Source organism: Lipotes vexillifer, unplaced genomic scaffold, assembly GCF_000442215.2.
Source record: "Lipotes vexillifer unplaced genomic scaffold, Lipotes_vexillifer_v1.1 scaffold167, whole genome shotgun sequence".
Lineage (NCBI taxonomy): Eukaryota > Metazoa > Chordata > Mammalia > Artiodactyla > Lipotidae > Lipotes > Lipotes vexillifer.
This window is the reverse complement of record NW_006790675.1, coordinates 227,475-239,799: the sequence shown is the minus strand read 5'-3', so window position 1 is coordinate 239,799 and position 12,325 is coordinate 227,475. Positions and strand designations below refer to the sequence as shown.

Sequence of the window (12,325 nt, the reverse complement as noted above, 5' to 3'; positions counted from 1 at the left end):
TTTTAAGTTTTCATCTGTTTATTCAAACAAGATGTGTCTAGGAGTTTAAAATACGCTGGACACCATTATCCTTTGTGAGTAATGCAGAGAGCCATTTAAAATGAAATCAACTTCACCATATTTTGTGACACTGGTCTATTAAGAGTGAATCCCTACGTATTCCTAGACTGTAAACAATGGGAACTGAAGTCTCAGAGGGATCACATTAGGGATCATACGTAATAGACAAAATCCTTAAATTGTCTTATTCGCTTTATACAATCAATGCATACTTAAGCAAAACTGAATTCCTTATTAAGCAAACATTTTTGCATAAGCTGCCTTCTCTTTATCTTTCTGTGCCTTTATCTTTTGCTTGACTCTCAGCAATTCTGCCTGGATAGCTTTATCCTCTGGTGCAATCTCCTGAGCTTTCTTAAGATCAGCCAGTGCTCGATCGTATTCTTTTAGCCCTTGCCATCCTTGGGCTCTACGGTACAGTGCTTTGGTATTTGCTGGATCTATTTCAAGGGCCTCCAAACAACTGTCGACTGCTCCCTGCCAATCAGACATCTTCAGTTTCCAAGCGCCGATATTCAGCCCACAGCTCAAAGTGACAGGCTGCAGCTTTGCTCCACTTGCGTTCTCAGTAGCAGCCTTCGAGCCTTCCACATACCTTAAAACTTTTGTGTATTTTTTAATGGCCATCTCCCAGTTCTGGGATTTGAAAAAAAGTATTTCCAATGTTTTTTAAGTCTTCCGTTATTAGTAAAATTTTATCTACATCTTTTAAATCTATGTCTGCATCCTCTGGGAAGTCTGGATGACTGTCACCAGATCCATCCTTTGGGAATATTCCCCAATCATCCCCTTCCTTCAGTTCTCCGCATTCTGCAATAACGTACAATTTGGCAGGTTTCTCACCTTTCACCTCCACATTTTCCAGAATCCTTGCCACACCCATTCCTTTAATCACTTGGCTAAACACCACGTGTTCCCCATCCAAGTGCGGAGTTGGAACCGTGGTGATGAAGAACTGAGAGCCGTTTGTGTTGCTGCCTGCATTTGCCATGCTCAGTAATCCCTCTTTATCATGATGTCCATTGTTATAACTTGAATGATGCAACATACCTCAATGGGGACATCTTGGAACAATGAAGATAAGAAGGCACAGGCACCACTAATGTCCTTTAGGAGCCTGGACATTAACCAGGTCTGCTAGTTTGCAAATCCCCTGACATCCCGGACATTAGCGATGGTTTTGTTGCTCTTATAATGGAAATTTTCATCTTCACATTTTTCACCATAAATACTTTCTCCACCTGTCCCATTCTGATTTGAGAAGTTTCCACCCTGAATCATAAATTTCTTAATAATTCGATGGAAAGGGCATCCTTTGAAATGGAGAGGTTTCCCAGTGGTGGGTCCAATGCCTTCTTCTCCTGTACACAACATACGAAATTTTTCTGCAGTTTTGAGTACAATATCTGCAAACAATTCCAAGGCATTTCGACCAACTTGCTCCCCTCCTATGTCCACGTCGAAGAAGACTCGGGGGTTACTGGGGTTGGAGGGCTTAGCTTGGGGGGACGGGTGCGACACTGTGGCCCGCAGACGCGTTCCCGAGCGCCTGGGAACACCCCGTGGCCGCCGCGCAGCCCGAACCCCCAAGTCGCTCCGTCTGCCAAGAACGGCAGCGCTGGCGAGCCGCTTCCGACGGGGGTCCGGAATCCGTGGCCCAACTTCTGGCGTCACCTCCCGACTTCCCCCGCCGCCGGCCCACTTCAATTTTTAAAGCAAACATTTGGACTATTAAGATAGTACCAACTAACCTTGCTACTTGCAAAGCAAATGCTTTAGTTAGTTGAGCTGTCAATGTGGACACATCCCAACATCTCTGTGTTCCCATTCAGCTACGATTCCTCCTCTATCAGCTCTATCATGTGATAAATTAGTCAGAAGCCTGGCAGTCCATTCAGATTTGCTTCATTCTCCAGCAGGGCAGGTGTATTTAACAACTCTTTGGCAGGAGCACAGATTTTTTTTTTTTCGGCCTGCTGAAAAAGATTCTCCAGTTGTCTTTAATGAATGCTTGATTCTAAGTTGGAGAATTCTCATGGTATCTCACAGTACCACATGTCAACCTGAACAATCCATTTCCATACCCACTACACTGATACTGCCCACTTGGACTTACAGTAACATAGCAGAGAATGAATTGGGTGAAAACTTGCCTGTTTTCTCCTCCATTCTTTGGGGCAATTCCTGTTCAGTAAGTTCCAAGCTGGCTCAGTGATATTTATTTATTCTTTGATGCTTTTGTCTGCCAATTAGAAGAGAAAGGTAGCATGCTGTCACCATCAACTTTTCCCTGCAATCAGCACAATGCACTGCAGTAAGTGACTGCCTCAGCTCACAGATGCTGAACCTTCACTCAGTTTTAATGCCCAACTTCCAAAATGTTGGCTCCAGAACCCAATATGCTCTTATTGAGTCATCCTGTTGCGAGGCTATTCAGAGCTTCTGGATGATCCCATTTTGATCCTTCTTTGTCCATAAGCAATAGGATTCTGACTAATTCTTGGCAGAGTTGTTATTCTGGCCGAAGATCACCTGAGCACATATTCACCTGTCCATGCCATTTGCTCAGGCTACATCGGGACTGCTCTATTCCAGTGTGAAGAGAAGCAGTCCCAGAATCCTAGGATTAAAACCAAACAGCCTGAGTCTTAGTAAGGGGGTTAAAGACAGCCTTATCTTACAGCCCCCTCCACCCCCAAGATTTCTACAGGTATTTAAGACAGAAAGGACTTCTTAGTACAAATAGAGAAAGGGAGATACTTATATCGTGCTTGCTATGTAGTCCATTAACGATTAGGAGCAAAAGCATGCAGATCAATTTCCTAAGAAGGACAGAATTTTTAGACTCAAGAGCATAGATGGAAGGTCGACAGAGGCACTCTATCCACTAGGCTTTCTACTGATTCATCAGTCCCTCAGTTTCTCCCCACTCCCACTCTGACACTTTCCAGTGATAGACACTCTCCCCTGTGCACTTCAAAATTGCTATATCCATCTGGAGGAATCCAGATCCAAACATTAATTGAAATTCCACTAGGTATACATATGTAATGTGCTACAATAGAATGGATGGAATAAGATAGATGTCAGAGATGATATTTGGTTAAAGACTTTGAATCTGTGTAAAATATTAAATAATCATATTTCCACAAGGTGAAACTGAAGGGGAGGCAGGTGGCTTCAGCATATCAGACATACACAGATGCTCCAAACATGAGAAGAAAACAACAACTCCCCTCTTACAAACAAAGCAAGACTTTCTTGACCACATTTGTGAGCTGATCAGGGAGAAGTAATGAAAATTGCATAAAGGTTAATGGTTAATGGAACACTAGCCAGGGAGTCCCAGGGAGCCTGCCACTCAAGGTTTAGGGAAAGGTGCCATATGTATTCAAGTGTTGGCTCAGCTGTGAGCACCTGCCACAATTCTGCTTTTATAGGACATGCACTGTAAGACAAGACTGAGGTGAGGAAAACCCCAATGTCAGTGGTCAGGAAGTTAGCAATGTACGGTGGCCTTGAGAAAGTGAACCGTCTCTACTACTATTCCTTGATGTAATAGGATAGGCAAGGGCTTCCCTGGTGGCGCAGTGGTTGAGAGTCCGCCTGCCGATGCAGGGCACACGGGTTCGTGCCCCGGTCTGGGAAGATCCCACATGCCACGGAGCGGCTGGGCCCGTGAGCCATGGCTGCTGAGCCTGCGCGTCCGGAGCCTGTGCTCCGCAACGGGAGAGGCCCCAACAGTGAGAGGCCCGCGTACCGCAAAAAAAAAAAAAAAAAAAAGGATAGGCAAGGAGAAAGGTGGAAAAACTCTTTGTTTCAAAAAGATACTCTTTATCTGCAGGACAAGGTGCCTCACTGATACCATAAGCAAAATACCTGTGAGTACAAAGGAACTTCGTTGTTAGACGTTACCCCAGGCCTGGCTGTTAAGTTGGGAGAAGACAGAAAGGACAAGGAGAAAGAGAAAAACAACAGTTACAGAAGAATGACCATTTGTTCCACTACTGACTTGGACAGGAAAGAAAGATACCCAGCAGCCATATTCTACAAGACATATGGCTTTGGGCAAGGCTTTAACTCCTCTGAGCCTCAGTTTCTCATGAAATAAGGAGTGATTCTCTCAACTGACCCAAATAGTACTTTTAGAATGATCATTTACCGTTCTCTGTGAAAACACTGCCCCTGCAAAGGTAAAGTATGTTTGTTCTTTCTGGAATCCATGAAGTCATACTTCCAACTATTTCTGTAAATAGAAGGGAAGGAAGCAGATCATTCTGATGTAGATCTCCCCTCCTCCCCACACCCTCTACACATACACAGACACACACACAGAAATATGCCCGGGGTGGAAGTAATTACTGGATACACAAACCACAAACTTTGCAGAGGCATATACAGTGCTCAAGTACGGTTCTGGCACCTTCTATTTATGTGCTATCTTTTACTTTTTGTGCTATGTTTGTATCATGACTGAGAGCAGTCTAGAGGCTACTGGGATGTAATTGGAGGTGTTTGAGTCATTTACTTGGAAAGCATGGCTACAACAGAGACCCAAGAGAGAAAAATTAAAACATGGAAACATAATTCCTGGAGAAAGAAATATTTTCACAATGATATAAGCAAGATTCCAGCTGGACCCTTGCTTCCCTGCTCTGCACCCCATTTTTCTTTTCCTAATGTCATGTATACTCCTCACATCTGTGCAAGAGCTGGACAGAGGGTCAAGAAAGCCTACCTGCACACTGGCTGAGGAGTCACTGGGCCAAATTCTCACACGACTGACACTCCTTTTTCTTGCAAAAAATATAAATGATTGCAAGTGATAGAGGTAGTAGTATTAACAAACTTATGCTTTAAGTAAATAATTTAGAACCTTCAGCAACTTAAAAATTATTGGTAACAAATGACTTGTAATGCATTTCACAGTGCAGTATATTAGGATACAGTCTTTGAACACGGTGGCCAGTTTGTGGGCATCCTGTCTGTATCACATATTTTAACATGATAACATACACTTCATGTCCCCAATATGTATGTGAGCTACTTGCGGTCAATACTCACATTATCCATCTTTGTATTGTCTGAAGTGTCTAGCATAGTGTTGTATACAAAGTAGGTAGCCAATCAGTATTTATTTCATCCCTCTTCTACAGCTGAGCAGGTTGGGCAATAGAAACTAATGGAAACTGTGTCTGAAGACCTTTACACTGCGAAAGTTTGATTGCTTACATCCTGGTGACCATCCTCTAAGACAGACCAGAGAATACAGACAAGTGGAAAGCAACTGTAAATGTATCAGAAATAAAATCATTTTCTTTGAAATAAATGCTTTTCCTGTAAAGTTTTCACCACTTGGTAGTCTGGGGAACATTCTTCTATATAAGTTGGAGCTACAACACATTATGATTGTAGCCTCCAAGTTGTGTAGGTGACTTTTATTATTCTACCCTGAAGAGTAGCTATTACATTAGTAGGTTTAAAATGGAGTTTTGAATTTTCTTAAGAGTAATAATACTGTAAATGCTGCAGAAAATTAGCTAATTTAAATAATAAAAAAAAAAAAAAACCCAGTGCAGCTCTACAGATGAGCTTATCTCTAGGTCCTCAGCAGGACGTCTATTTAAGATAATGTCTATTTAAGATATTTTCCATCAATGAAAGTATAAACTGATTTCATAATTATAAGTTTAAGTTCCTCTTGGGGGGTAGTTATAACTCTGAAGGTTAAAAAAGAGTCTATTTCTAAAAATGCTTTCCTTTTCCATTTTAGAAATAATTCTAACACTAGCCATCATGTTTCAGAAACTAATGTTATTTTAGAAGCATTTACATATGTATAACAATGTAAATATTTTTCATTAATTTAACACAAATTGTTTACCACAGCTGGAGAGTCATGGGCAAAAAAAATCAAAGAAACTCTCTTGGAAATTTTCCTTCACATTTCAGTTATTCTGTATCCATCTTGAGATTCTAAGGGCAGGCATGGAAAGAGGAGATGGTTAAGGGTGTAGATTGGTGTCATTAACAGGAGACTTCCAATCAAAGCAGACACCAATATGAGCTGATAACTGAGGTTAAACTGTTACATATGTATTACCTCTTTTTTTTTTTCTTTGCGGTACGCGGGCCTCTCACTGTTGTGGCCTCTCCCGTTGCGGAGCACAGGCTCCGGACGCGCAGGCTCAGCGGCCATGGCTCACGGGCCCAGCCGCTCCGCGGCATGTGGGATGTTCCCGGATCGGGGCACGAACCCGTGTCCCCTACATCAGCAGGCGGACTCTCAACCACTGCGCCACCAGGGAAGCCCGGGAAGCCCCCAGGCTCCACACTTTTAACTTCTGTACTGTACTACCCATGCTACTATGACCATTCTGTAACTGAGCACTCTGCCAGGTGAGCCACATGTTTAGCATGGAAAAGTAGAATAGACTTCTTAGCCATAAGGACTTTATAATCTAAAAAAAAAAAATTCAAAAGACACAGACTACACCATAACTCCAGGCACTCCCTAAAGGGAGTGGTTTGGGCAGCAGGTGTGATACAAATTCAGAGGAAATGAGAAAGGACTTCATGGAGAAGGCTGAGCTTAAAGAACAATGTTTTGTGCCTGATGTGCCTTTCTAAAATGGTTTTCCTCTCATGGTTTGATTGATGCAGTTACTGAACCATTGATTCAACAACCAAGATAAGCATCATTGCTGGAATGATTAATTAGCTGTAATGAAGCTTGGTTGCCTCATCCAACCTATACATTTTCATTCTTCTCCAAGATCATGGCACATCTTTTTATATAGCTTGTGCTTTCTATGTTTGATTGTACTTTAATAAGCCTTATCCAGGACTTTTTTTTGGGCTAATAATCAATACCATCCTCCCAATAACTTTAAAAGTCTATAACCACCCCCCAAATGTTGGCTTTCTATATATTTGATGGCAAGGTCCTAGGTACCATGGCTTTTACAAATGTGTATATTGTTAGAAGCAAAATTTGAAACTCAGCTTGTATTTCGTTAGAGATAAAAAGGATTTCTGCACAACACTGCCTACCTACCTTTGCCATATTCAAATGACAATTGCTTAGCTGCCATCTTGTGGCAAACAACACACACTGTTAAAAAAAAAATGTATTCAACATTTCACAGTAAGAATCAAGATTTCCATTTTAATGCCCTCTTAATGGATGGTTCTGTATCCCCTTCACCTGCCCTTAAGGTAAACACTTTTTCTGGTTTTTCCGGTCTGAGGTTTGTTGGATGCCAGAGTAACCTCAACATTTATACTTCAGTAGTTCTTTTATGACACTGATTTTGCTCTACTTGAAAAAAAAAAAATCTTCCACTGGTTGGATGAATGCTTATAAATGCACAAGAATTTAATATTGCCCTTTTTTGAGACAAACTACAAAGTACTTGAATGTGAGACCACCACCCCCAGACACACACACACACACACACACACACACACACACACACACACAGTGTTTTTTAAACAGCGCTGTTTACTTCATTCTGAAAGACCACTAATTAGAGACAGTAAAATGAAATCTACCTTCACGTTTTATTTCCAGTGATTTTATTTTCACTATTCGTAAAGTTGGTCAATTCAATTTTTGAACTTTTTTTATTTGTGTTGAGAACAACTTGGCTCCCACCTCTCACAAACTTTAATTTGCCCTTGGGTCTTCTTACTTATTCCAACCTTTAAGTTAGGACTTATATTCAGGCCTTAGATATAACTGGCTAGAGAATGTTTGAAGGAGAATTTGCTCCAGAATCGTTTGTTTTGCTGTGTTGCTGTGCAACCAAGGAAGGCAATAACCATTCGTGTTTAAGTGTACTTTGTGTATACTCAGACTATCTAGGTCTATATCCTGAATCCTGGCTTAACATTTTCATGCTTTAGCTTCCGCAAATTTAAAATGGGGATCATAACGACATCTACCTCACAGGGCTGTTGAGAAGATTAAATGAGTTAACACAGATAAAGTTCTTTGAACGGTGCCAAACAGAGAGTAAGAATTCAAAATAATATGAGTTATTATGACTATTTATTGCTTATTGTTATACACTGTATATTTTTAAATAACATTAGTATTGTTTATGCCTTTTTTCTCCCTAATGCCAGGTCATTCTGCTGATGTCTGACCCTCAATATTCAATCATCTTGCTCTTTTAATTGGTTTAGCAAGTGTTTGAGTCCCTAATGTGTGTCATGCATAATTCTAAGTACTGGAGCGACAAGAGTGAAAGGAACAGGCAATGTCTTAGCTCTCATGTAGCTCACAACTGAGATGGTATTGGATGATAAACAGATAAATTCATGAACAGCGTAATTTCAGGAATAACAGGTACTAGAAAAAGTAGGACAGGGCGATGTAATAAAGAGTAAGGGAAACAGAACATATAAAGACCCCCAAGCAGTAATCTAAATTATCTACAAAGTCAGAGGAATAAAAAAGAAGTCACAGGAAATGAGATTAGAGAAGGAGGTAGGGACCAGATAACACTGGGCTTTGTAGAGCATGTTAAGGACTTTAGATTTTATTGTAAGTGCAGTGGAAATCCATCGGAGGTTTTAAAGCAGGGAGTTACATGATCAGATGTATGTTTGCTTTTTAAAAGATCATATTTTCTGTTCCATTACTTTAAAATCTGACAAGACTTATCTTCAGAGAATGAAGCAGATATACAAATAAAAACAAATAAAAATGACAGAGATGACAAGAGAGTCCCTTCCTCAAGATGAATTGCATTTACACCCATGAGTTCCATGAGAAACCTCTTTATAACAAATTCTCCCTTTTTTGCATAATATTTTTCTGAATGTTTTCTGTTGATTTCCAACCAACCAAAATACTTCTAATTACTTCACTCTACCACCTCTAAACTTGCAAAATTCATTCTCTCCACCTTTCTCAAAATACTGATTTCACCTTTATTTCCCTTATAAACATCTTCACTGAAAAAAAAAAAAAAAAAAAAAAAGTCGTCTTCCAATGTCGTACAAGTTCAAAGCATCTGAATCTACAGTCTTTTTTTTTTTTTAACTTTTTCTTTTTTTTTTCTTTTTGGCCCTGCCGTACAGCTTGCAGGATCTTAGTTCCCCAACCAGGGATCGAACCCACCCAGGCCACAGCAGTGAAAGCACCAAGTCCTAACCACTGGACCACCAGGGAATTCCCAGAAGCTACAGTCTTTTGATGACACTCCTGTGTATTCTGTCTTTTTCTGTGACATAACTAGGAACCAAAGGATTAACAAATACAGGGCACACTGGGGTGCTGCAGACTGTGGGAAACTGAAAACGTCAAGTAATGGGAATAGACCCTGCCATACAGAAGGAACATGGTCTCCAAGGAAATACAATAACAGTCATATGGCATGGATGAGCTACTGACATAGTGATTTTTTTTTTCTCTTTTTTTGGAAGTGCCATGAGGCATGAGGGATCTTAGTTCCCTGACCAGGGATCGAACCCGTGCCCCCTGCATTGGGAGCGTGGAGTCTTAACCACTGGATCACCAGGGAATTCCCTGACATAGTGATATTAATGGATAAAAGAATTTCCCAAGTGTACAGAGCGTAACCACAAACTGTTAAGGTATTCAAAGATCTAAGCTGGCAGATAGCACCAAGGAAAGTCTGGTAGCTGGTAATAGGGCTTCAGTCACAGGAATATAGCTTGGGGTCAGAACGGACAAGAACAAAGGAGGTTTTCCATCCCTCAAGATTTGGTAGCTTATCAGTACAGAAAAGTCTCAGGGACTAGATAGAGACCCAGTTACTTGAACTAGGATAAAAATTTGGAAAAGAACTACAATCAAGTTTGCCTTAATATTGAATTCCTCATGTCTTGTGTAACAGCTCTATGTATGTGTCCTAAAGCAGGAGATATGGATGTATCTACAGTTGGTAGGGGGCTGAGATCAAAGACCCCAAATGTACTATATTGCCTTGATTTATGAATTGCATATCAATGGAGAGAGTAGCTTCAAGCAGTGAGTACTCTATCTATTCGTAGCTTCAACTACTGTTCTCCTTGGAAAAGGTCAAATTTTTGAGATGCAGGCCTATTCTGTAACAACTCAAGTGAGACCAAAAAATAGCTTCTCAGAGGCACTAAACACTTCCCATTTGATAATGTTTTTCGTCTCGAGTCATGGAAACTAATGCCTTTATAGAAAAGCAAGAAAGAAGGCTTGTGTGCACAGGGAGTCAGGCAGGTCACCGAACACATTGTTGGCCACACAGCTACTTGCATAATAGTTCAGAGTAACATCACTGAGAAATTGCATTTTTATACCCCTATCTTCCTCAATCTAAAGGGACTCTAGGCAAAGTGAAACCACTACATGGCCTCAAACAAAAAGCAAAGTCTAATGTTAGCTTGCAAGTCTCAAATTAATGTTTATAGTTACCTCCTCTCAAAATGCTGCTGCTTCAGTCAAGCAAGGAAACTTTATGATCTTAGTGGAGCTTTCCAGTTTAAGATTAAAAGAAAAATGTATGTTTCAAATGAGTCATTGACTTTCTGGACCAGAGCAAATCCCTCTGATCTTACAAGGGTTGGACTTCTTTCCTGGGTCTTTGAGAAAGGGACCAAAATTTGCTATGAAATGCTGTTTTTTATTTTCACCTGTGCCTAATGCAAAATCACTGAAGTGTCCAAACAAATATCACAAAAGTCAGAACAGATTCTATATCCTCCATTACCCTACAATTGGAGACAGTCACACAGAGATGGTGAAGTAATCTAAAACACATAGTCTTGAAAAAAATAAATGTAAAATGTTGACTATGTGAAATACAACAGAAGCTTAAGGACTCTCACTTTTGGTGCTAGGGTCAACACTTTCAAAGTATCATTGCTTAGTGGCTCTTCCATTAAAAAGCCTTATTAATCACATAAAGGCTGCTTTTTTGATTTCAGTATTGTGTTATCCATCGTACTCATTCTGAAATCACCAGTAACAAATAAACTGATGCTGAATGCTTCTAGAGATGACACATAAACAGTGTAAATTAGAGCCAATCCAAATTCATGAACATTGCTTGGAGATCCTGTTACATACTCCATCTCCCATTCCACTGAGGGCCCGTAATCAGTGCCAGCTCCATTATTTGCAGGGCCCAGTGTAAGATGAAAATGCAGGGCCACTTGCTCAAAAAGGAAGATAAAAGCATTTTTCTTCCTTCTGCAGTTTCCATCTCAACCTTCTCAAGATGTTCTTCTAATTACTATAGAATACTGCACTCCTTAGGTGCAGGGATACTCCTGGGACAAATGTAGACACTCGTAGTTACCCAGTCTCCTGGCCCATCACTTAAGGAATGGGATGTACACACTTGACCCCGCCCCTCAACATGCTCATGCCCACGCCTCTGCCAATGACAGAGGGTGGCAGCAGTAACTGGGCAGAGACAGGGGAGTGGGCAGCAAAGAATCAGACCTGGGGAGGCAACAGAAGGCAAAACCACGCATGGGCTGAGTCACTCCTGATCCAATGCTCCAAGACCGGAGCACATGCTCCACTTTCCAATGGGACTTTACTTAGGAAACAAATTCAAAGGTAAAACGATCAAGAATTTCAAGACAGCAATCACAGAGTATTAAAACCCAAGTGCAGAGCCCCCTTCTGAGTGAGAGGCCCTGTGTGACTGCATAGGTCACTCTGCAATGAAACTGGCTTTGGCCATAACACACCCTTACCCCACTACAAAGAAAACAGAGGTATTTAGGCATGGATTTCTTCACTTTCTCAGTCTACCATCTAAAAAGATAGCAATATCTTACACCCATCCTTTTCTTCTTTTCACCATTTCATCAAATGACGTATGCTTCCTTCTTGTCAAAGCTAATTCATTTAGATGTGCTCTGTATTCCATCCAGTTATCTTTTCCTTCCATATGTTCCTCTATCAAAAGTATTTACTCTTTCCTGATCTTCAACATCTTCCTCTTTCTTGGCTCTTTCCCTCCAGGTTATGAGTATATTCAAATCTTTACCACATCTTTAAAACCCTCTGTTGACCCTGAATATCCCTCTAACTATCCTATTTCTTTAATTGTCTGCACAGCCAAGGCTCTAGAAATAATTCTCTATCTTCAACATGTACCCCAAATCTGACCTCTTTTTTTTTTTTTTTTTTTTTTTTTTTTTTATTTGGGCCCCCCTAGCTGCCTGTAAATTTTAGAGATTAATCCTTTGTCAGTTGATTCATTTGCAAATATTTTCTCCCATTCTGAGGGCTGTCTTTTGG

At 40.7% G+C, this 12,325-nt stretch overlaps 1 protein-coding gene across 1 annotated transcript in view; it reads right to left on the bottom strand.

The window, feature by feature from the left end:
* Positions 1-294: 294 nt before the first annotated feature.
* LOC103072969 (peptidyl-prolyl cis-trans isomerase D-like) overlaps positions 295-12,325 on the bottom strand; it is a 46,648-nt gene continuing 34,617 nt past the window's right edge. The window contains 4 exon segments of the mRNA XM_082931320.1: positions 295-711; positions 713-1,075; positions 1,249-1,761; positions 2,609-2,680. Of these exon segments, the coding sequence (XP_082787446.1) occupies positions 295-711; positions 713-1,075; positions 1,249-1,761; positions 2,609-2,680 (1,365 nt within the window).